At 31.8% G+C, this 24514-nt stretch overlaps 1 protein-coding gene across 1 annotated transcript; it reads left to right on the top strand.

The window, feature by feature from the left end:
- Nucleotides 1–587: 587 nt before the first annotated feature.
- Ry (xanthine dehydrogenase rosy) lies at nucleotides 588–24288 on the top strand. Its single transcript, XM_071724064.1, has 12 exons — nucleotides 588–594; nucleotides 897–1048; nucleotides 9267–9622; nucleotides 12500–12674; nucleotides 12792–12983; nucleotides 13148–13297; nucleotides 13368–13541; nucleotides 21923–22051; nucleotides 22130–22372; nucleotides 22524–22778; nucleotides 23046–23213; nucleotides 23296–24288. The coding sequence occupies exons 1-12, from the start codon at nucleotides 588–590 to the stop codon at nucleotides 23338–23340; spliced, it is 2046 nt and encodes a 681-aa protein (XP_071580165.1). The 3' UTR covers nucleotides 23341–24288.
- The last annotated feature ends 226 nt before the right edge of the window (nucleotides 24289–24514 follow it).

Genomic DNA, 24514 nt, shown 5'->3' on the forward strand with positions numbered 1-24514 from the left:
TATACTTTTGGTAAAAATTCGGTCGAATAGTTTAAGAGTGTATAAAGAACATACATACAGACATTCTATTTTATATATATAGATAAATAAATAAAAAAGTGTGCCACACTTTATTCTAAGAGTGGACTTTACGAAACAACTGATACAAGTGGTACAGTTTCGTGATTTATGTATCGTTCTTATATCATCGTTCATCGTATTTTTCTTACGAGAAACGGATCCTATCGAATGCCATCTATTGGATGATCCAACATTTGTATATTCTTTTTATTTGAAAATGACCTTACTTGTTAGCAATATGTTGGCAAGATGAAAGCAATGAAAGTATTTGATAGAGCATTGTAATGACGAGAGATTTACGACGTAACAGATGCTGTTGCATTCTTGCGTGACAAAAATGCTGACACTTTTGTAATAGCAAAGCTGTTTGATACCTATCGTGAATCTGTCGTCAATGCGTTCAACAGACTTGCTCGCTTATCCAAGTCATCTGTCGTTAACATACATTGTTGTATTTTTGCGAGATGTTTGCTGACACTGTTTGCGATAGCTAAACTGCTTGGCATTTGCCATCAATCTACCAAAATATGTTCGGTATCTGCTTGCTGTTAGCTACCATTTTGTCATATATTTTGTCGACAAAGGTTGTTGCACATTGACGGAAGTGTGCTAACAATTGACAATAACAAAGTATGTTTCTCATTTGCAGCTTTTCAATAAACATAATTTGTTGCCGACATTTGCAATTGTAGAAAATGTTACAGGGGACATAAAATATTGTTTCTTATGAATGTTAATCGAATCCTAGAAAATAAAACTGGGGTTGACTCGAATTTTTAAGTACACATATTGAATTTGATCTCATCTCTAGATTCGAGAAATTGGAAGGAATTAAGAATCTATTAATTTTTTTCTATTTCTACAGGTTACCAGCCAAGGTCAAATAATTGGTGCGATTGTTGCTATTGATCAAATTGTCGCCCAAGCTGCAGCAAGAATGGTTGAAATAGAATATGAAGATTTAGAACCCATTATTATATCTATCGAGGTATTTCCTACTAATACGAAGAAATAATACTATTTGTTAATTAAAATGCAATAAAGCTTGCTTTAGACAATCTATAATTCGCGTCAAATTTCGGAATAGAATTCTATTTATAATATGTTATACCGTGTATTTTTGTGTGTACATATTTTTAATTTATAAATAGAATTATATCTTGTGAATTCTGACACAAATTATAAACAATTTTAGAAGAATCTAACAAATTTTTAACAAGATTTAACAAAGTTTTGACAAAAAGAACACAAACAAAGAATTATTTTTTTATATGTTGTTTTGATAATACTGTTCAACACCGCCTTGACATCGCTTGACATTCTATAAGTCATTTCTGGTAGATTTCTTAACGCTATAAAGTACGAATCTGACCATAAAAAAATGGCGTATTACGTCAAGTTTTTTAGAAATCCTTTGTCAATTTGCTAAAATAGACGTTTTTGAGTTTTTGAGGCGTTACTCTTGCATGAGTTATACCTTAACAAAGTTATAATATTATAAAAGAATTATTTTAATCACAAAGAATTAAAGAGATAACAGTACAAAATATTTAATTAAAATAAAATAAATAAATTTTTCTTGTAAAAAAACTTGGCGCTGCTTTTTTACTCCCGTAGCATTCGTCCCTAAATTATGTTTATTGTTTTTTTATTCAATCAAAAATTTCAGTACTTTATTTGAGGTCTAGCAGCGCCAAGTTTTTTTACAAGAAAAATTTATTTATTTTATTTTAATTAAATATTTTTATTTTGTACTGTTATCTCTTTAATTCTTTGTGATTAAAATGATTCTTTATAATATTATAATTTTGTTCAGGAGAATTAAGAAGCTATTACCACTTGGGATAGGAAGACCCTTGAATGGGAACACAAAGATATGTACCACTTAGATTTTATTTTTTTAAAGTAATTGCACAACAAGTTTTCAAAGCAATATACATATATATATATATATATATATATATATATATATATATATATATGTATATTCTCTTTGTAATTGGCGCAATTTAAAGATTTCATATTTTTTTTAAATATATATTACTTAGGTTGAGTTAGGTAACTCACAAGGGAACCTCGCGAACTCGAAAATTCTGATTTTAATGAAACTTCCCACATATGTAGGGGGAGTAAAAAGATGAATTTAGAAAGAGCCACCCTAAAATTAGCCTGTTTTCTGGACCTCAAATTTGGGGTCAGAATGAATGGGAAATGAAAGTTTATGATGATAGATTACTCGTGGAAAATTTTCAGATGGAGCATGTATCTCAATCTTGAGATATGGGGGGTCAAAGGGGGAATATCTATATATATAAAGGAAGATGTCCTGACTGACTCATCAACGCCCAGCCCAAACCCCTGAATCGAATTTTTACCAAAAGTATATGAAATAGGGGTAAAATTTTCCGGGGAGTGCCACTATGTGTATAGTTTTTTGTTACCGATTTTCTGGAAACCGGTTTTTTTAATTTTTCTTCTAAGAGAGAGAGAGATTATTTGCGTGTCTTATTACATTGTCCTCCGGGGCGAAGCTCGGGTAACCAGCTAGTTACAATAATAAAATAGTAGATATTTATGATGTTGCACACATATTGAAACAAAGTAAAATAAGATGGAATATTATGACATTGGTTTTAAAAAGACGTATTCTTTGGAATGTGTAATGATTGGAGTGGGTGTGCAGTGAACAAATCGGAGGAGTAAATGACGCGCTTGCGCTGAAGGCGCAGTAATCGCGCTACTATGATTGGTGCGCACAACCAGTCGTATGGCTTGGGTCGCATGTCATAAGCAGTCGTAAAACCGGATCGTAAGTGGTCGTAAGAGGTCGTACGCGGTCGTAAGGAGTATAAACAGTCGTAAAGGACAACGGGCGTAAGGGACTATTCAACCGACGCGTAGCCGCCTAGTGGCCCCAGACCGAAGAATGCTAAAAGAAACACGTCCTATAACATTGTAAAACTTGGGGAGTCGGCTCACTGCTAATTCTAACATCGTGGTTTCTATATTGTTTATGAGATAGCCACTTTTTGAAGACGATGTTTATAGCTCATTTTTAAACAGTTCCGTCTGTAGTAGAAATATTATCAGTTATTTTCAGAAGTTGATAGATATTTTTTCTTTTATGAATGTAAGCCATAATTCCGTTTTTAGTAAATGATAAGCTGTTTTGCAAAGTACAGGGTTTTTGAACTTGTTCTTGTTTTGATGGTATTTGTTCTTTGTTCTTGTTTGCATGGTATTTCGTAACTTGTTTCTTTAACTTTAGTAAAATAATTCAAAGTCCATTTCCAAATGTAAAAAATGCCTTTTATTACTTGTATAGGTTGCACACAACAAAAAAATCTAAAGATGATAAGTTTTTTTCTTTGAGCATTTTTAATAACACTTTGATTGTTGTTAACAACTTACGACAAACGTATAATGCTAAGAAAAGAAAATTAGACAAAGTATTTGATGTTCCAGATAATAGTAAGATATGTAAGTCATGCTATACCATAAGTAAAGATCCTCGTGTCCATGTTGATCCTGATACACCTGATTTATCTATGTATAGACAGGGATTGAACTCTCACACTCAATGTACGTTTGGTTGCAAAAATGTTGAGATGTTGATCTCAGTTCCAAGCAAGTTGAGACATTTATTACTCATGAATTACAAATTCCTTGTTTCTTCTAATGCTCGAATGTGTATTACACATACTGGTACTATTAACTACTGGCCTGTCGTTAAGCAGATATCTAAAGAAGTAAACAATGAGAATCATAGAGAAATCAGTGAATTAATGTTCAAGTATTATCATGAAACTGACAATAAAAAGAACATTATTTTTAATATTGAGAATTTGGATTCTATTGATAATGATATTTTTAAAGCATGGTTTGGTTTCAATAAAAATGATTTTCGAGAAATCTGTAACTTTAAAGAGTCATGTTCTTTAACAGATTTAGCTATTTTTCTCTGTAAAATACGTACTGCTTTATCAAATGAACAACTAAGTTTTCTCTTTGATTGCTGTCCTCAAACAATTGCCAACCGCATAGATAAGGCAAGAAAGGACTTGCTCATTAATTTGGTACCAAAATTAATCAATGTCACTGATCGTTCGAAACTACTAACTAACAATACTCCTATGGCAAAAATGTTATTTGGTATTCCTGATGACAAAGCCTGTTGCATATTTGATGCAACATACCGCCTTACTCAAAAATCTAAAAATTTCGCAGGACAGAAAATGTTATGGAGCGAACAAAAAAAAATGCCGTTAGTAAAGCCAATGGTTGGATGCACACCTAATGGATATATAACCCATGTATTAGGTCCTTACGATGCGAATCATAACGATGCAGTAATTTTAGAAGATTGTTTTCAGAGATTTCAAGATGAGATGAGTACTTTACAAGAAGGCGACGTTATTTTAGCGGACAGAGGATTTCGCGATGTAATTACATTTTTTAAGGAAGAAAAAAAATTCAATGTTTACTGCCCTGGTCTTGGCCAACTTGAAACAATCGAAGCTAACCAATCTTGATTTGTTACTAAAGTTCGATGGATCATTGAACAGGTTTTTGGCCGACTAAAAACAAAGTTTAAAATATTTGCTTTGCCAGCACATAATGCAACACTCGCCAATGATTATGATTCATTTAAAATTGCATGTGCCTTGTTAAACTTATTCCATAAGCCAATCTACAGTGATCAGATGTATGAAAATGTTGCAACAATAATGACCTCGCGATTGAATGTTCCAAACAAGCTTAAAAGTATTGTGGAACAATACAATCTTGCTCAAGTAAAAGTTCCATATATCGAAGTCAACTATACTCATCTTGACAATCGAGAAAACAACAATCTTCTTCAATTTCCAGAACTGACAATGAACGATTTATATTATCTCAGTCTGGGTCCGTATCAAATAAAAAATGCTGTTTCGTACTATGCTGAACATAATAAAGATAATATCTTCCTCGTGCACAAGTTTCAGCCAAATGCCAGACATGCAACTGCTAAATTGAATTTTACAAACCATGGAATTGACGTTGCAGAACCACTACTGGTAAAAGCCTATATGAAATCCCGCTACCGTAGTGGAAAACATCACCATATATTTGTATTGGTGGATAAAAATAAATGTGGAAGGGATGCTATTGTAAAATACTATTGTACATGTGAGAGTGGTGCCCGTACAGTTGGCTGCTGTAGTCACATCATGACGATAGTATGGTACCTCAGTTATGGGCAATATCATGGGATAACGGTGCCCAATCCTGAAATATGTAACGTCTCCATAACAATTCCTAAAAATAAATAAGAACACACACACACACACACACAAACATATGCGCGCCCTCATACACACAGGTGACGGCGAGGGGAACCACCTAAAAAAAGCACTCCGATGAGATGTAAATCTGACCGTGCGACCTCCTCGCGGTACATCTTGGGTTACGCTAACGCCGGCAGTAGCTCAAAACAACTATAACTTTACCGGTGTGTATAAGCTGTAGTAATTTCTACAACTTTGCATTGCATTCCTCTTGAAAAGCCCTTTCATACGAGTCCCCACTCGGCCTACTGCACTATGTGAGGTTTTCGACTCCGTCTAGCCCCCCCCTCTCCCCCACTGGGGTGTTCACTGCACACCCACTCCAATCATTACACATTCCAAAGAATACGTCTTTTTAAAACCAATGTCATAGTATATTCCATCTTATTTTACTTTGTTTCAATATATGTGCAACATCATAAATACCTACTATTTTATTATTGTAATATCCCCCCTTTGACCCCCCATATCTCAAGATTGAGATACATGCTCCATCTGAAAATTTTTCACGAGTAATCTATCATCATAAACTTTCATTTCTCATTCATTCTGACCCCAAATTTGAGGTCCAGAAAACAGGCTAATTTTGGCCAATTTTTAGGGTTGCTCTTTTTGTAGCGGCCCAAAAACGGTTTTAAGAGGTGAAACCACTTCTCATATTTAGAGCGGTTTTTACTTTTCTCGATATATCTCGACAAATATTTGAGATATCAAAAAATGTTTCAAATAAAAGTTTTATAGTAAAATCTCCTTTATTCAACAACATTAATATAATATTTTTTAAAAACAATTTTTTAAACAAATTTTTTTTTTTTCAAAATTTTATTAATGTGGTTAAATAGAGATGTTTTTACCATAAAACTTTTATTTGAAACATTTTTTAATATCTCGAATACTTTTCGAAATATATCGAGAAAAGCAAAAACCCGCTCTACATATGAGTGGTGGTTTGACCCCTTAAAACCGTTTTTGGGCCGCTACAAAAAATTTCTAAATTCATCTTTTTACTCCCCCTACATATGTGGGAAGTTTCATTAAAATCAGAATTATCGAGTTCGCGAGGTTCCCTCGTCAGTTTTGTGATATAATAATTTTGTTAAAGAGAAATTAAAGCTACAACCACTTAGATTGGATTTTTGGATTGGATTTACAAAATACATTGCGCGTGTACTTGGCGCCTTTTTTCATCTTTTTTGAAAAAAGTAATTTTGTACTAATATCACGAATTTTGTAGTGTTAAACAAGGGTCGGCAAAAAATTTCTATTTTTTATTTTTTAATTATTCACGAAATTAGCAATAACATTAAATTAAATTTTTTGAATTAGCAAATTAGTAATTAGTCACAAAAAATTACTAATTACATAAAAATTAATAATATTTAGGTAAAAATGAATTACGCATTACTTAAAAAATTGATAATTTGTTAGAGAAAAATTTCTAGTTACGTGAAAATTAGTATTTAGGTGAAAATGAATTAATTTCTTTTACAAATTGGGTAATCAGTAGAAATAATTTTTTTATTATTAAAATAATTAATAGTTTGTCAAAAATGAATTATTAGGGGAGACCGGGGCGAAGTCGTCACTATTTTTTCGGTGCCGATTTTTGACAACAAAACAAATATTACTATTTTACTAAGCTGACCCTCTTCCAATTCATAAAAAAGTTAAATTTAAAATTTTAAAAAGTGTGCAAATTAGAAACTTACACATTGCTTCCTCATCATTACAGATCGCTACAATTGGTCTTATTTTATTTCGCTCATAAAGCTTTCTCTATGAGAAAGCCAAACTAATAAATACTAATTATTAAAAACTTATTAATACACAAAATGTATACAAGATGAATGAATATGGGATCTGCACTTCCGTTCTACACAAACCTTCTAATTTAATCTGATCTAATTACAATTTGAAAAAGAATTTGTTTTTAATGTATTTATTTTATTATCCGCGTCCATCAAAATAGTATTGTGCAAAGCAATATTGTTTTAATCTATTTTTGCTATAAAAGTATAACGACATTAGACGTTGTGCCAACTGCCAACTAACAATAATTTATACACATCATAAAATTTATTTATCTTATCATACTTAATAGAACAGTAAAATAGGTGAGACCGGGGCAAACTTGACACTAGGCTTTTTGCCAATTTAAATCTATCGTAAAAACTTGCCTTTCCTACTGTAAATGCGTCTTTATGTGTTACTATTATCAACGGTATTTGATGACATTCTGAGTTATGGTGTAATTTTTAGCGCAACATAACCGTTTTGATGGTGAAAAGTAATTTGTCTTATCTCTCGAAAATTTCTACTCTTTCATCTACTCTTTACTCTTGCGAATCTACCGGTAAGTGATTTTGATGGGAAATTCGATGCTTTATACGAATCCGATAATAGTTTTTGCATATTTTCCAAATTTTTATATTTTTGGAGTAACAAAAGTGGAAAACGACGTTCGGGGCAAGGTCGACACCACGCCGTTTTATCGGCTCCCAATAACAAACGATGCTTATCATGCAGCCATATGGCTCCCTATATGACAAATGCGTGTGCACGTCTAATCGCGAATTTACTTGCATAAATTGTTTTTCAGACATGAGTTTAGGTGAAAATAATTGAATGTTCAACAATTTTTGTTCTCATTATTTCCAATGATTGTTTTACTTAATTCCGAATTTTTGTACTTTCTAAATACACGATAAACAATGTATGTTTAGTTTCAAACAAAAAAAATAAGTTCCAGATTAAATTGTGTCAATCAAGCAAAGTGTCGAGTTTGCCCCGGCATTTTTCAATTTGAAAATTTGTCTTTGCGTCACTTTTGCTTTCTTGGGGACAAAACTAAGCGACGTACAGCAAAATTTCCTTAAGCGATTTTGTACCTGAAGGAACACTCTTTAAATGTGTACCATTAAATTTGCTTGAAAATTTTAATTAATTGTTGAAAATTGCCTTTGAAAAAATTGTGTCGAGTTTGCCCCGATCTCCCCTATTTAATGCAAAAAGCCCGGTATTATACGTGAAAAATTGTGTTTAACATGATATTTAATTCTTTTATTATTATGTTTATTAGAATAACAGAATATTTTGTTCAAAAAAACTTGGCGTTGCTAAACAAATATTGATGCAAATGTTTCGTTAATTATTTACATTAGTGGCGACCTTAATTAATGGCGATTGTAATGACCTTGATATATATTATCAAGGACGCGATCTTGAGTAACTTTCAAAAGATTTTAGCCGTCGCTCGTTTTTGTTAAAAAGTTATTATTCAAAAAAGTTTGAAAAATATAACAGTTATCCTCAGTACTGAAAGGCATAAATGACTATATAATATGTACATATGTGGAGTGTACATATGTACGTATAGTATGTACATGTATGAGTGAGGTAGGGATTTTGACCCTTCTCCTACACTCGCCAGAAACCCTTCCTATAAGAAAGTCATTTCTTAAAAATAAAATGATTCCAAATGGGTTTCCAACTTTCCACGAAGTGAGGTACATCCCACACCGTCCGGTCGTCACCTCTGCGAAACGAGATCTTTCGTTATACGGTTCCACATCGGTTTTCAACTTTTCACGCGAAGCGAAGTCCATAATCGTATAATAATAGATTTCGTTTCGCACTGTAAGCTTTGCAGGGCAGTATGAAGTGGACCTTGCTTCACGTGGATAATAATCAATGAATAGCAGCTAAAATCTTTTAAAAGTTAATTATATAGTTATTATTTCGATAATATGTGTTTAAGTCAAGGCGAGTGGAGTTCGATCTACTTTTTCATAATTTTACTCCAGAATTACACTAATAATTCTTTCTTATTTTTCAATTAAATAATATAAACAAAAATGCACTAACTTAAATTTCTTCTAGGACGCTATCGCGCATAAATCGTTTTTTCCTGGTTTCCCCAAGCATATTATCAAAGGTGATGCGGATAAAGCTTTTGCGGAAGCGCAGCATGTTTTAGAAGAGGAAGTACGTATAAGTGGTCAAGAGCATTTTTATTTGGAGACAAACGCTACTATTGTCGTGCCACATGAGGAAAACGAGCTGGAAGTATTCTGCTCCACGCAGCATCCTAGTGAAATACAGAAACTAATTGCCCATGTCTTAGATATACACTCAAATAGAGTTAACGTTCGTGTGAAGCGTATAGGGGGTGGTTTTGGTGGGAAGGAATCCCGTGCGGCATTACTCGCGATACCAGTGGCACTTGCGGCACACAGGTGTGTAGTAGAAATTTATATTGATTGAAACGTATTTGCACGATATACAGAGTGGGCCAATGAAAAACTTTCATTCTGTTTATTTTGTGCCTTTTATTGCTTTATCCTCTTCTTTGGGATAGTTATTCCTTCGAAAATTTTAAATGACAATAGAAATTAAGTAACATGTTATTTCAAAGGTCCTTTAATTCTTTTTACAACAAGCTCTTTGAGTGAATATTTTTTGAAAAATTACATTTGGAAGTTTTAAACACATTAAAAACTGAAAATGACATACACAGTTACACAACTATGCCTTAATAAAACTTTAACAAAAATATTTATATCTACAAAAATTACAGTGTTTGAAAGGTGATTTAAATTTATCCAGTCATTTAAATTTAAATTTTATATTATTTGTTCCTCAGAGTCAAATTTGCGTCAACTTCGTATATAATAAAGTATACGATCAATTTATAAACTTCTCACAAAAGAGGAACACTTAATTTTTCTTAAAAAATAGGCAAAATTCAAGCAGCTGTAACTTCGTCAAAAATGAACGAAATTTAAGTTTAAAAAGGATTTTAAAGTTTAAAATCTCTACTTTCAAAAGGTCACTATTATTTTTTAGTTTCTGTGGGTTTGACAATTTTTATAGAAAACTACGAGCTGGACAAAATGGGATTTTTTTTTTATTTTGTAGGCCTGTCACGTGCCCAAAAAAAGTCTGCAATAATTTACGATTTCCTAATGTGAAAGCTTGAAGTTTTCTCTACACAATCGTTTTTTAAAAATGTTTCTGCGATTTTTTGTTACTGAGTTATTGCAAATTGAATAAGAAATGAGCATTTTGACTTTGATTGCTCATAACTCCGTTAAAAATCATCGTATCGCAATTCAAAAAACAGATTCTTAAAGCTGAAACTTTGCTTTATCGAATGGTAATTGCCAATTTTTTTTAAATAACATGTAGACATGATGCAAATGGATGAAAATAATGTAAAAATTAGCGATTTTTTCCCTTTTTTATTTTAACCCAGAAATTGTGTAGAACAACAACACAAATTTATTCTTTACGTTTTTTTTTTGTACTTTGAACTTAAAAGTTTTGTATACTCTGCATTTAAAAAAAAAATGCGGAATAGTTATGAGATTTTTTTCATGGTGGACACTATAGTTTTATGGGGAAAAACATACAAAAAATTGTGAAATTGTGAATCTGCCAAAGTTGAAGACAATTGTCTGCATGGTTGTCGAATAATTAATTATTGAAGTTATACTCTTGTCTCTCTCTTAGGCCGGTTCTACAATCAGTCGTATGTCGGAGACGGATGTCGGAACGCAGCCGATGGTCCAATGAGAGAAATTCGTTTTCAAAAAAGAAATTCTCTCATTGGACCATCGGCTGCGTTCCAACATCCGACATACAACTGATTGTAGAACCGGCCTTATACACGGATAACATATGGCGAAAATGTTACGACACCTGTAATGTAACTCTCAAAAGCATAAAAATGATAAGAATTTAATGAAAATAAATGCAAATAATTCTTTACATATTTAGGAAGGACTTTTTTGAAGACTGAAATGATTTGTCTACATAGTTATCAAGAAATTGTAAAAATAAAACAGGACCTGCACATTTATTATTGCCACATTTCAACATAGATAATGACGTATTGGGTTTCAATTGTACAAACAAGGATTTAAAACATTAAGAAACAGCTAATTAAATGCATTCCACATATTTATTTGCTAAAACTCGTTTATTTCACGCAACGAAAGCTAATTAACTTATAGGCTTTTCCCCTTCCGCGCCGCCTGCCCCACAGCGGGACGTCAACCAACCTGCTTAAGGAGGGTCTGTAAAATTGAGGTTTTAGAAGGGAACAAATAAATGCTGTTAGGAAGAGAACAAATAAATCTTACGTATTCTTATGTATTTTGAGTCATGAATCTCGAGTCAGCTATCTGGGAGGACTCAAAATACATACGAAAATGTAAAAAAATTACGTCTGAAGATTTAAACGATTTCACGTTTTTTTCCATTTTCCACGTTTTTCCCGCTACAAACGTAATTTTTATGATTTTTAGATTCTACGACTCAAAATACGTAAGCATACATAAAAAATATGTTTTAAAAAAATGAAAAAAATCTCATAGCTTTTGGCAAATTTTTTTCAATACAGGGTACTTAAAAGTACAAAAAAAGTAAAGAATAAATTTTTGTTGTTGTTCTACACAATTGTTTTCTGGGTCAAAATAGAAAGGGAAAAATGGCTAATTTTTACATTATTTTCATCCATCTGCATCATGTATACATGTTATTTAAAAAAAATTGGCAATTACCATTCGATAAAGCAAAGTTTCAACTTTAAGAATCTGTTTTTTGAATTGTGGTACGATGATTTTTGACGAAGTTATGAGCAATCAAAGTCAAAATTCTCATTTCTTATTCAATTCACGATAACTCAGTAACAAAAAATCGTAGAACCATTTTTAAAAAACGATTGTGTAGGGAAAACTTCAAGCTTTCACATTAGGAAATCGTAAAATTTTCGCAGACTTTTTTTGGACACGTGACAGGCCCACAAAGTGAAAAGAAAATTTCCCATTTTATCCAGCTCGTAGTTTTCTATAAAAATTGTCAAACCCACAGAAACTAAAAAATAATAGTGACCTTTTGAAAGCAGAGATTTTAAACTTTAAAATTCTTTTTTTAACTTAAATTTCGTTTATTTTTAACAAAGTTACAGCTGCTTGAATTTTGCCTATTTTTTAAGAAAAATTAAGTGTTTTTTTAATTTTTGTGAGAAGTTTATGTTTATTTATATAATTTATTTAAAAGTAATTAAAAATGTAGATTATTTATTATCGAAAAAAAAATTAAATGTGTAGATTACAGAGACCAGTTCGTTGTATGCTGGATAGAGACGAAGATATGATGATAAGTGGAACGCGACATCCGTTTTTATTCAAGTACAAAGTTGGATTTAATAATGACGGTTTTATCAAAGTGGCAAGAGTACATATATATAGTAACGCAGGTTACTCTCGCGATTTATCAACATCAGTAAGTAACAAGAAGAAAATAAATTTAAAAAATTAATTTTTCTTATTAAAAATCTTGTAACGTTATATGTACACGCGCGCATAGAAAAATTGTTGATTTTATTTCTAATATTTTCAGGTATTAGAACGCGCCATGTTCCATTTTGAAAATTCTTATAGAATTCCCGTGTCGGAGATATATGGATACATGTGTAAAACGAATTTACCATCAAATACGGCTTTCCGAGGCTTCGGTGGACCGCAAGGAATGTTCGTAGCTGAAAATATCATTCGACAAATTGCCGATTATCTAGATCTGGATGTCGTCAAGGTAATTTTTTATTAAAGCTATTACGCGATAAAATGGAAAAAATGGAAAAAAATCTTCTATTTTACAAAATGCATTACATAAAATTCTACGTCTATATCTGATTTATACATTACAAGCGGACGGAAATGAATTTAATAATTGAAAATATTTCTTTTCCACAACAGTTGTCCGAATTAAATTTATATAAGGAAGGTGATTTAACACATTACAACCAGCAGCTTGTCAATTGTACTTTAGATCGTTGCTGGCGTGAATGTCTAGCGTCGTCTCGTTATAATGAAAGAATAGTTGAGGTTCAACATTATAATAGGCAAGTAATTATCGTCTACATTATAAATTAAATCATTAACAATTACTAAGATCGATGACAAATTTTGCAGAGAGAATCGATTCAAGAAAAAAGGACTTGCAATTGTACCTACGAAGTTCGGAATAGCGTTTACTGCATTGCACTTGAATCAAGCAGGCGCGCTGGTGCACATCTATACTGATGGCTCGGTGCTAATCAGCCATAGTGGTGTTGAGATGGGACAAGGTCTACACACAAAAATGATTCAAGTATAAATAATATTTATTTGGGTAATACTTAAGGAGAGCTCCTTCCTCACCGATTTCGCTGAATTTAGGCTTAATCGACGCGTTTTTGCACAAAACGAACGAATCTGGCAGAAAAAAGTCCCGCTCTGCCCCGCGAAGCGAGATATTAACTGTTAAAGTTGACGACTATCAGGTTATGAAACCTGTCATACCGACGCTATGTAGCGACTGGTTTTACACTTGTTTGAAACATACATTGTTTTTTTTACATATTTTGTGCTGGATTTTTTTCATAATGTGTTTTTCGGCATCGAAATATGAGATTACTTGTATCAAAGCAACAGAGAATATTTTGGAACACAAATTATTTCTGTTACAGATATTAAGCGTTGAATTAAGTTAACGAAACAGAAATAAAATTGTTAAAGCAGAGAATAGTTGGTATATGAAAAGTACTTTTTCATATACCAACTATTCTCTGCTTTAACAAATTATTTCTGTTACAGATATTAAGCGTTGAAGTTAACGAAACAGAAATAAAATTGTTAAAGCAGAGAATAGTTGGTATATGAAAAGTACATATTTATATGTACTTTTCATATACCAACTATTCTCTGCTTTAACAAATTATTTCTGTTACAGATATTAAACGTTTAAGTTAACGAAACAGAAATAATTTAGTTAAAGCAGAGAATAGTTGATATATGAAAAGTACATACCCACTCGGCATGTTATGTTGCTGAAATATTGAAATATTCGGAAATGGTGCAGAAATATTTCGTTAACATTTCATTTGTAACTATGCATCTAAAATATTTCAGAAATGTACCTGCATCATGTTTTTTATAATATTGCATTAACAATATTTCTGAAATCTTTCAGAAAGTTGTTTACAATATTTGTAAGTTTCTGTAATATTGCAAAATAATGTAGCAGATGCAATATTTCAGAAATATTTCTGAAACATTATAAAAGTAATATTTTGTTTGCATTGCACGAATAATATTTCTGTAACATATCAAACGCAACATTGCATTTAAAATATTTCTGAAAAATTTCTGAAAGATTGCGTAGGTAATAAAAAATTGAATTGCAGGCAGTGAGTTTCTACAATATTGCAGAAGAAATATTGCAGATGTAATGGTTTAGAAACATTTCTGATACATGATAAAACTATTATTACGTTTACATTGAACGCGTTATATTTTTGAATGTTTCACATACAACATTGCATTTGTAATATTTCCGAAAAATTGCTGACAGACTTTAGAACTTATAAAAAATTAAATTTATTATTATTTAATATTGCATTTTATTGCATTTTTTCTCTTTTATTAAGAATTTTCTAATATTCCAAATTTTGTCATATGGCAGTTTTAATATAAAATATAAAATATAAAATATTTAATAATATTTAATATAAAATAATATTCGACGCTGACTGGCAAAAAAGATTTATTCGTTTATCTGTATTGTTAATATTGTTATGCGATAGCTTTATGCTCACCAAAATAAGCAAGTATAAGAAAGAAAGAAGCGTCAGAGTCAGAGGATCACCACTACCCTGTTCGATCATCGATGTCAAGCAACAAGGCGCCGATATACTACTTGGATGGGTGACCGGCTGAGAGAGCGGATTTCTTCGGACAAATGCGCGGCGGCTATACGCACATAGCTTAATATATTTTTTTTGTTCCGGTAACAAATTATTTCATTTTTCACATATCAACAAATAGTTTTTGCGTCAGTAGCAAAATTTTGTTTGCTAATACAAAACATTTTTCTCAGTGTAAAATGTATTTGAAATATTTCTGAAGTGTTTCTGCAATATTTCGTAGATATATTTCAGAAATATTTCAGAAATATTGCCAAAATCTTTCAGCAAAGTTGCATTTAAAATAATTATGCCGATTGAAACATTGCAGAAATGTTGCAGAAACGGTCGTGAAATATTTCTGAAATATTGATGAAAGGTGTAATATTTCAAATGGAATTTTGCAGAAATGTTTCTGAAATATTACATGCCGAGTGGGTATTTATGTGTACTTTTCATATACCAACTATTCTCTGCTTTAACAAATTATTTCTGTTACAGATATTAAGCGTTGAGGTTAACGAAACACAGTAATATGATTATTAATGGATATATCGAGCATTATTTAATAAATAAAGAAATACAGTGTTCAAAATGTGGTGATAAATTAATAATTGATACAAGTAATCGCATATTTCGGTGCCGAAAAACACATTATGAAAAAAAAATCCAGCAAAAAATATGTAAAAAAACAATGTATGTTTCAAACAAGTGCAAAACCAGTCGCTACATAGCGTCGGTATAACAGGTTTCATAACCTGATAGTCGTCAACTTTAACAGTTAATATCTCGCTTCGCGGGGCAGAGCGGGACTTTTTTCTGCCAGATTCGTTCGTTTTGTGCAAAAACGCGTCGATTAAGCCTAAATTCAGCGAAATCGGTGAGGAAGGAGCTCTCCTTAAGTATTACCTTTATTTGTAATTCGTGTTACGTAATATATTATATAGCGTCTTTTGTATACCTGAATGTTCCGACCAATTCAAAAAAAATTAATTTTTTCTTAAAAACCCAGTAAGCAAACTGTCCGTGATATGACAACAGAGTGGCAGTAGATTTGCTCCAGATATCGCAACAGATCCTGTATCATTTGTGTCCACATTAAATTCGTTTTTGCCGATCTGACAGCAAATTGTCGGGCAAAAACAGAACAGAATCTACCATTTCATAAACATTTAAATGAAATACATCAATTGAATGGCTGTGTTCAGCGGAAAAGCAGCTTAGTGAGCGCTCAGTGATTTTTTATTACAATTGGTTCTTGCCTTTGGTTTTTCCTCGGATCTAAGTGTAGAAACCAACCGTAATAAAGAATCACTGAGCGCTCACCGAGCTGCTTTTTCCGCTAAACGCAGCCAATGATTACACAATAGCAGATTTTGTTATATTTCTGCTGACATTCTATCAACACAAATTTGTAGCAGACACTTTTAAAATCTGTTCTCGACAGATTTGACTATCCGAGGAATTATTATGGAAAATTAATAACCATTTAATTATAAGCGGTCAAGAATGGAATGCTTCTAGAAAATTAAATTACAAAAATTCAAATACGTAGATGCATAATAAAAGTCTAATAATTCTTTTTTAATTTTAAATAAATTTTAAAAAATTATAAAGATATTTTATGTTAAAAATTATAATGAATGAAGACTTATAACGGGCAATATTGATATTTTTACTGAGAAAAGATAGATGAAAGAGGAAAATTGATAAAAGTAGGTCTCTATTTTCTCTAGAAATAGAACTCTAGAGCTGGTAAGTTTGAGGAATCCTGCATATCAAAGAGAAACTTCCCACTCGGCATGTAATATTTCAAAGGCATTTCTGCATTTCATTTGAAATATTACATCTTTCATTAATATTTCAGAAATTTTTCACGACCGTTTCTACATCATTTCGGCAATGTTTCAATGTCCGCAATTATTTCAAATGCGACCATGCTGAAAGATTTCGGCAATGTTATGAAGTATTTCTCAAATATATCTACGAAATATTGCGGAAACACTTCAGAGATGTTTCAAATACATTTTACACTAAAAAAATGTTTCGTATTAGCAAACAAAATTTTCTTACTGACGCAAAAACTATTTGTTGATATGTGAAAAATAAAATATTTTATTACCGGAACAAAAAAAAATATATTAAGCCGTATATGTGCGTATAGCCGTCGCGCGTTTGTCCGAAGAAATCCGCTCTCTCAACCGGTCACCCATCCAAGTAGTATACCGGCACCTTGTCGCTTGACATCGATGATCGAACATGGTGATCCTCTGACTCTGACGCTTCTTTCTTTCTTATACTTGCTTATTTTGGTGACCATAAAGCTATCGCATAACAATATTAACAATACAGATATACGAATAAATCTTTTTTGCCAGTCAGCGTCGAATATTATTTTATATTAAATATTTTATATTTTATATTAAAAATGCCATATGACAAAATTTGGAATATCAGAAAATTCTTAATAAAAGAAAAAAAATGCAATAATTATATAATAATAAATTTAATTTTTTATAAGTTCTAAAGTCTGTCAGCAACTTTTCGGAAATATTACAAATGCAATGTTGTATGTGAAACATTCAAAAATATAACGCGTGCAATGCAAACGTAATAATAGTTTTATCATGTATCAGAAATGTTTCTAAACCATTGCATCTGCAATATTTCTCCCGCAATATTGTAGAAAATTCACTGCCTGCAATTCAATTTTTCATTACCGATGCAATCTTTCGGAGATTTTTCACAGGTATTTTAGATGCGGTGTTGCGTTTGATATGTTACAGAAATATTATTCGTGCAAAGTAAACGTAATAGTGCTTTTGTAGTGCTTTGGAAATGTTTCTGAAATATTGCATCTGCTACATTTTTTTTGCAATATTACAGAAATTTATAAATATTGTAAACAACTTTCTGAAAGATTTCAGACATATTGTTAATGCAATATTGCAAAAAACATGGTGCAGGTATATACATTTTTGAAATATTTTAGATGCATAGTTGCAAGTGAGATGTTAATGAAGTGTTTCTGCATTGTTTCCGAATATTTCAATATTTCAGCAACATAACATGCCGAGTGGGTTATAATATACTAATAATTCTTTTTTAATTTTAAATAAATTTTAAAAAATTATAAAGATATTTTATGTCAATTTTCCTCTTTTATCTATTTTTTCTCAGTAAAAATATCAATATTGCTTGTTATAAATCCTCATTCGTTTTCTTTAGAAATAGAACTCTAGAGCTGGTAAGTTTGAAAGATCCTGCATATCAAAGAGAAACTTATAATATACACGATTCATCGAATTCTTTTCATTCTAAATTCGTATAATTAAATACAAAAAAACAAAGAAATAAATTTCTGAAATGTTATTGGGATCTGACATTCGTCGCCATGACATCTGGTGGTCGAAAGTGAAAGCACTGTATGGTACGGATCTCGTGGCATTGTACTGCAGGCTTGACGTGCGGTCGTACTGGTTTTGCGTTACTGGCTTTGTATTTTTATTAATATGGAATCTTCTCTGCGTTGTAAATCTACGAGCAGAATTAAGTGTTCAGTTCGCGGTTGTAAAAGTAAGGTTGATCGTAATTTAAATGTTCGATTTCATTTCTCGAAAATTTAATTTGGCAGTTGGATTTTTGATATTTTTTATTTTATTTCACATAATGAGTAATAGCAAGTAGTTTATTAAAATGTTAAACACATATATTATCTTATATCAACTTTTAAAATAAACTTTATCACATTAACATGTTAACATTAATATAAATATATACTCATTCTTTTAACTTTTTCTATATCTTATAATCCAATATCTAATGACTTCCTATATCTAATGACTTTCTATATCTTATAACTTTTAACCCTTTTCTATTTTTGAAAACTTTTGTATATAATCTTTTATATAATCCTGTAATCATTTCTATATTTTATAACTTTTAATTCTTTTATAATCCTATGACTCAATGTTTTCACTAGCAACTTTTATTGAACTTTCAGTTCTTAAACAGATTTCATGCAACATAATGCCACAGTATACTTTTTTTAATTTTGAAAACTTTTGTATATAATCTTTTATATAATCTTGTAATCATTTCTATATTTTATAACTTTTAACTCTTTTATAATCCTATGACTTAATGTTTTCACTAGTATCTTTTATTGAACTTTCAGTTCTTAAACAGATTTCATGCAACATAATGCCATAGTATACTTTTTTAAATTCTTTTAACATTGTGTAAGAAAGTGTTTTTCTTTCAAATAAATTTTTTTTAGGGGAGGGAAGTTTAATGAAAGATAAAGAAAATATTTATTTGAAAGAAAAACATCGATATTATGGACAGGTGCAATTAAGAATGACAGTGCTCAATTTAAAGTCAACTTTGTTTGTGATATATTCTACTTTTGATAAAAATTTATTTATTCTAAGGGTGAATCGAAATGAAATATTTCTTACCACAATGTTAAAAGAATTTAAAAAAGTATAGGGGAGACCGGGGCTAAAGGGTCAACGGGGTTGAAGCGTCAAATCAAATATCTCGGAACCTGTATATTGTGTGAACTCGCTATTAACATTGTAAACACTGCTTATGGTACCCATGTGACCAACGGAGTTTCGGCAGGTTACCTGCCGTATTATGATTTTTACGAGGGCAAACGTGTTTTCGGAAGGTGAAAGTTACATTTTCTGCGCGTGGAAATTTTGTAATATCTGCAATAATATTTGCTCTCCAAATCTCGAGGTACGTGATTATAAAGAGTAATGCATGCTGAACACGAATCCAGTGTAGTTTTTTCATTATCGTTGATGTCTAATATTTCGTGGGCGATCAAACCTGAAACTTGTGTTTGGGGCTAATCGGTCAGTAAGCAGTCCAGATGCATTTCCAAGGCATTTCCAGGCTCATTGCATATGGAATATGGATTACAACCGTTCAGACACCGAATAGAGTCATTGGACGTCGAGGAGTGAAACAAGTCGGGCGAGTGACTTCTGCGGAAAGAGGAACCCTCGTAACTATTTTTTAATAATGTTTCGCATAAAAATTTTAAATAAATTTTTATATTTTTCTCTTAAAAAACAATTATTAAAATGTATCCTATCATTTTTCAGGATTAGATGTACGTATATGTATTGAAAATGCAGTGTGACGTTTAAACCCCGGCATTTTTAAGATTTCAATTTTTCCACCGTTGTCGTTTTTGCTCTATACCGGTTAAACAAAGCGACGTAGCCAAAAATTTCCTATATAAATTTTGTAGCTAAAGGTTCACTCTTTACAGTGGTATACCACATTTAACTAAAATTATTTATTTTGTTGTTAAAAATTGGCACCGAAAAAAAACTGACCTTTTAGCCCCGGTCTCCCCTACTATGGCATTATGTTGCATGAAATCTGTTTAAGAACTGAAAGTTCAATAAAAGATGCTAGTGAAAACATTGAGTCATAGGATTATAAAAGAGTTAAAAGTTATAAAATATAGAAATGATTACAAAATTATATAAAAGATTATATACAAGTTTTCAGAAATAGAAAAGGGTTAAAAGTTATAAGATATAGAAAGTCATTAGATATAGGAAGTCATTAGATGTAGGATTATAAGATATAGAAAAAGTTAAAAAAATGAGTATATATTTATATTAATGTTAACATGTTAATGTGATAAAGTTTATTTTAAAAGTTGATATAAGATGATATATGTGTTTAACATTTTAATAAACTACTTGCTATTACTCATTATGTGAAATAAAATAAAAAATATCAAAAATCCAACTGCCAAATTAAATTTTCGAGAAATGAAATCGAACATTTAAATTACGATCAACCTTACTTTTACAACCGCGAACTGAACACTTAATTCTGCTCGTAGATTTACAACGCAGAGAAGATTCCATATTAATAAAAATACAAAGCCAGTAACGCAAAACCAGTACGACCGCACGTCAAGCCTGTATGTACAATGCCACGAGATCCGTACCATACAGTGCTTTCACTTTCGACCACCAGATGTCATGGCGACGAATGTCAGATCCCAATAGGGAAATTAAACCGGGGCCGGTTTCACCACACTTCGTCTCTTTCATAGGGCCGATATCACAGTCTCCGATTAACGTGATCCTCCGATTAAACTCACTCTGCATCTCTTTCTAACTGTCTTTTCGTCTCTTTCTAGGGGGACAGTTAGAAAGAGATGCAGAGTGAGTTTAATCGGAGGATCACGTTAATCGGAGACTGTGATATCGGCCCTTAGGGTGCGTTCCGATTCCCCACCTGGGTGCTGAAAATCTATAGTGCACGTGACATATACTATAGGATTTTTAGCACTCGGGTGGGAATCCGAACGTAGCCTTAAGGGGGACAGTTAGAAAGAGATGAAGAGTGAGTTTAATCGCAGGTTACATAGTTAATCGACGTTGGTGAAACTGGCCCTAATGTCCATTTCTACCAATATAGATTAATTTTAATCGCGATTTAACTTATTTTTCATCTTTTTCTAGTTTTTAAAATTAGAGAAAGATAAAAGGTAAGTTAAACCTAGATCAAAGTTAATCTGCATTGGTAGAAACGGATATAAGTCTCGATATTTAATCGATATTCAATTATTTATCCAGCATAATTATTATTATCAATAATTGTTGCATTTTCTGAGTTTTGTTTTTAAAAAATCAAAAAATCAACGGGTCTCTCTCTCTCTCTCTCTCTCTCTCTCTCTTTCTCTCCCACCCTCCTCCTCCCCCATTATAACTGATTGTGCGCAACTGTAAATTATTGAATTCAAGTTAAATTTACCATATCATGTCAGGTTGCTAGCAGAATATTAAAGGTGAATCCAACCAAGATATATATCGCTGAAACGGCTACCGATAAAGTTCCTAATACATCTGCCACCGCAGCAAGTTGCGGATCTGATTTGAATGGCATGGCTGTTATGGTGTGTGACAATATTTTACAACTAATATTTGAGTATATGTAAATAGAAGTAAATTAAATATAGAAATAAATTTTGCAGAATGCATGCAAGGAAATCATGAAACGATTACAACCGATAATTGACAATGATCTAAAAGGTACTTGGGAAGAATGGATAAAAGTAGCATATTATCAAAGGATAAGCTTATCTGCTACCGGTTTCTATCAAACACCCAACATCGGATATTCCTTCGAGACTAATACAGGGCATCCATTTAATTATTTTACGTATGGCGTTGCTTGTACGGAGGTGGAGGTTGATTGCCTCACCGGTGATCATGAGGTATGTCTTTTTATTATGTATTATATTACTTTCATAAAAGATAATGACATCAATTTTATAAAAAACGTAACTAGTTTATAAAGAAAAAGTATGCATAATAATATAAGGATTACATAAAACAAACATTGATAATATTCTTCAATCGATGCAGGTGTTACGAACAGATATTGTCATGGATTTGGGAGAGAGTTTAAATCCAACCATCGACATAGGACAAGTTGAAGGTGCCTTCGTTCAAGGATACGGTTTATTCACGTTAGAGGAAATGATTTACTCACCGACGGGAACTTTGTTCAGCAGAGGACCTGGCGCGTACAAATTGCCAGGCTTTACCGACATACCTCAGGAATTTAATGTATCCTTATTAAAAGGGGTTTCTAATCCAAGAGCGGTATACTCTTCTAAGGTATAACTTTTTTTATGTAATTTAAAAAAAATAAATATATATACAGGGTGTTCGAAATAAAAGCCGTATCCAGCCGAAAGGATAGAGAAAGATCTTGGTCGAACACCCTGTATATATATATATATATATATTTCTTGTTTTTTTTACATATATTACATATATTTACATATATTAACGTGCAGTTTAATTTTAAAGAAAAGGAATAGAGTAGCAATGGAACTATAGTAAAACAGTATTATACTTATATTAAGATATAATATAATATAGGCTGTTGGGGAGCCACCGTTATTTCTGGCATCATCTGCATTCTTTGCGATCAAAGAAGCAATCAAGGCTGCACGTAAGGATGCGAATATTCATGGTCACTTTCGTCTTGATGCCCCTGCGACTGCTGCACGTATACGTAATTCCTGCATAGACAATTTAACAATGAAGGTATTAAAATATGAAATTCTTAATTCAATTCTTCAACCTTTTATCCTTATGTATATTAAAATACTTTTTCTTTATCTTGCAGATTTCAGAGCCTGATTCAAAACAGCAATGGAATGTAGTACCATAAAATCTTCAAAATCGCGTTTATAAGACTTTTTAAAGATAAAGATATTAGAAAAAGGTTGATATAAATAAGATATAAATATCGATAGATATTTTTAACAAATTAAATAAATATTTGCGAAGTATATCATGAATAGGACACGAAATAATATATCCATTATTATTACAAACTTAAATCTCACGAGTTGTCGTAAACATATGATTTTAGAGATACTCTCCGTAAAACAATAGGATTGGGTGTTAGAAAAAACCCAGAAACTATTTACTTAGTTGGTAGGCAATGTTTAAGGAGGTTCGCCTACTACTTTGGAGTAAAAAATGCAATTGAATAACAATGTACATTACAGCGATCCCGAATTATATGCAATATTAGTATAATGAATTGTGGATGCTAGTTATGTACTATATTCTTCGTAAATTATTAGTGTATAGAATATTAATAAATATATGCCGAAGTATGAGAGCGTCAACGACTCGGGAATCGTTGTCAGGTACTTATTATCCAACATTATAAAGTAAAAGAAAAGTAACAAATAATTTATAAAAACCTATATGAACAATTGTCAGAGAATACTAAAGACTTGAAATGATTAATACATTGATGATTGCGTGTCGTGGATTCATGATTAGTGGTTAAACACTGTGAGGTTGGATTCGCATCAGCTGTTGCGTTGCCAATGGCAACGTCTGTCATTACACTCATTTAATCCACGAGGTAAAAGTAAACTTTGTGACAATAAAGCTTTAAATCCACAAAGTCCTAAGTTGGCTAAGTGTGTACTAAATCAGTGATCATTTACCTCAGAGCGACCGTTTCTCATGAGGCGATAAGCTCAAAGTGGTCAACTTCTAAATAATATTACAAAAAAACTATACGGTCAATATTGCTCAACTTTTGGGATTATTTGTGTAAAGTGTTTATGTAAATCATATAAAAGAATTAAGACTCTAAGTTGACTTTCGACTAACAGGCGAACCCTTAAATCGTTGTACTTCATTTCACTAGAAAAGAATATTAAATAGAAAAGAAAGAATAGTCAACCTATTTGGATTAAGATCTAAATAAAGATCCATACTCTAATATTGCTATTTACTCTTTAAGGACGTTCTCCGGTCCTTGTACTAGAGAAAATCGATTTTCTTTAGATTTTCTTGAAACTGTGAATATACGTTAATTT

Source organism: Temnothorax nylanderi, unplaced genomic scaffold, assembly GCF_030848795.1.
Source record: "Temnothorax nylanderi isolate EJ_2023f unplaced genomic scaffold, tnyl_v1.0 TNYL_tig0698_pilon, whole genome shotgun sequence".
NCBI lineage: Eukaryota > Metazoa > Arthropoda > Insecta > Hymenoptera > Formicidae > Temnothorax > Temnothorax nylanderi.

What these genes read in the sequence shown, in the direction of transcription:
- Ry (XM_071724064.1), top strand. An exon ending in GCCTCACCGGTGATCATGAG is followed by an intron (nt 22,373 to 22,523) that starts GTATGTCTTTTT and finishes CAATCGATGCAG; the next exon opens with GTGTTACGAACAGATATTGT. An exon ending in GAGCGGTATACTCTTCTAAG is followed by an intron (nt 22,779 to 23,045) that starts GTATAACTTTTT and finishes AATATAATATAG; the next exon opens with GCTGTTGGGGAGCCACCGTT.